We start from the raw sequence: 2,171 nt of genomic DNA, 5'->3' as shown, positions 1-2,171 counted from the left end.
ATACAAACTTTGATTTTTTACTTTCTGCCAAAAAAAAAAAACTTTGATTTATTACTAGACAAAAATTTAGTACAAGTCTATTAGTCCTGAGTTGTTGAGACCTTCCATTCAAAGAAGACTATGAGCAGTGTCGGCCCAACACAATTTGAGGTCTAAACGCGAATTAAAAAAAATTGAGGTCCTTTTAAGGTAAAAAAAGATATTATAAAACAAATTTGATTTTTATTATTCAAAAGAAAAAATTATTTACTAAAATTTAGCTACTTGTAAGCAACTAAATTTATACTATATAAAATTTAGTCTTGACCAAAAAAAAAAAAAATTTAGTAATTTTAACAATCATAAATTAGTAAAAAGATTAAAAAACTAAATTATATTTTCATCTTCATTTATATGTTTAATGAAAATGGCTAAAAAACACAGCTTGGATATATAATTAAGAACATACATTTCAATAATTAAGCAAAGTTTTTTCTACAATTTTTATTTTCCTAAATATATTTCTTTTAGCTATGTCTTTTACAGCTCATACAATATTAAAAAAATACTTAGGCTGCTAATGAAATAAATACAAATATGCATTGTAAGGAAGATATATTTTCAACACTTCCCTTTTATGTCTTCAAAAAAAAAAAAAACACTTCCCTTTTATAATATTTAATGTTATTACTTAATGTAATGTTATCGCTGACAGAATATTTGTCAATTATTAATTTTGGGCAAAATTTCAATAAATTTTATATAAATTGGAAAAGTAGAAATTGAGTAATTTTTTAACCAATGAATTAAGAAATTTTATTATTATAATTCCATAAAATAAATATAATTGATTAATGCTTTTTGAACTTATTCTATTTTTCTATAGCTTTTTTGTCCGTACTTTTTCTTGAAAATTTAATAAATATGAATAATTTGTATAAACTTTTAACACATATATCCAATAAAAGTATATATATTATATCAGTTTTTTTTTTAATTAATATTACTTTACTATCTTAAAGCAAAATGTGATTTTTTTTTCAGTCAAACGTCATTTATATACATAAGTTAAATTTATGTATATAGAAAACTTTTTGACCAAAAAGAAGTCTATATAATGTTAAATACAACTCTCACTCTCACCATAGATCACTTGCATTATATTTTATTTTGTCTAAAGATCACAACTAGTTTTCTCTATTTATTCAAAAGCTAGTATGCAATTTTAATCCATTATAGCTTAAAGAGCTTTCATGGCAGAGAAAAACATGGTATTAACTTTTTTTCTTCTCCTTACTATCATGCAAAACATCGGTTCAATGGATGCATCAAGGCTTCTAAATGATGATAATAAGGGTGGTGATGACACTTACTTTCTAACAGATTCAGGACCTAGCCAACCTGGTGTAGGACATCCTAGGCTTTCAAGTTTCAATAATAAGGGTGGCGATGACACTTTCTTTCCAACAGATTCGGGACCTAGCCCACCTGGTGTAGGACATCCTAGGCTTCCAAGTTTCTATAATAAGGGTGGCGATGGCACTTTCTTTCCAACAAATTCGGGACCTAGCCCACCTGGTGTAGGACATCCTAGGCTTCCAAGTTTCGATAATAAGGGTGGTGACGACACATTGTTTCCAACAGATTCGGGACCTAGCCCGCCTGGTGTAGGACATCCTATGCTTCCAAGTTTCGATAATAAGGGTGGTGATGGTACTTTCTTTCCAACAGATTCAGGACCTAGCCCACCAGGTGTAGGACATCCTAGGCTTCCAAGTTTCTATAATAAGGGTGGCGATGGCACTTTCTTTCCAACAAATTCGGGACCTAGCCCACCTGGTGTAGGACATCCTGGGCTTCCAAGTTTCGATAATAAGGGTGGTGATGGCACGTTCTTTCCAACAGATTCAGGACCTAGCCAACCTGGTGTAGGACATCCTAGGCTTCCAAGTTTCGATAATAAGGGTGGGGATGACACTTTTTTTCCAACAGATTCGGGACCTTGCCAACCTGCTGTAGGACATCCTAGGCTTCCAAGTTTCCATAATAAGGGTGGTGATAGCACGTTCTTTCCAACAGATTCGGGACCTAGCCAACCTGGTGTAGGACATCCTAGGCTTCCAAGTTTCGATAATAAGGATGGTGATGACACTTTCTTTCCAACAGATTCGGGACCTAGCAACCTGATGTAG

At 32.2% G+C, this 2,171-nt stretch overlaps 1 protein-coding gene across 1 annotated transcript; it reads left to right on the top strand.

The window, feature by feature from the left end:
- The first annotated feature begins 1,280 nt into the window (after nt 1-1,280).
- Nucleotides 1,281-2,171, top strand: LOC123904249 (collagen alpha-2(IV) chain-like). Its single transcript, XM_045953937.1, has one exon. The coding sequence runs from the start codon at nt 1,281-1,283 to the stop codon at nt 2,169-2,171; it is 891 nt and encodes a 296-aa protein (XP_045809893.1).

The sequence above is a fragment of the Trifolium pratense genome, linkage group LG2 (assembly GCF_020283565.1).
Source record: "Trifolium pratense cultivar HEN17-A07 linkage group LG2, ARS_RC_1.1, whole genome shotgun sequence".
Taxonomy (NCBI): Eukaryota; Viridiplantae; Streptophyta; class Magnoliopsida; order Fabales; family Fabaceae; genus Trifolium; species Trifolium pratense.
This window is presented reverse-complemented; position numbering and strand designations above follow the sequence as displayed.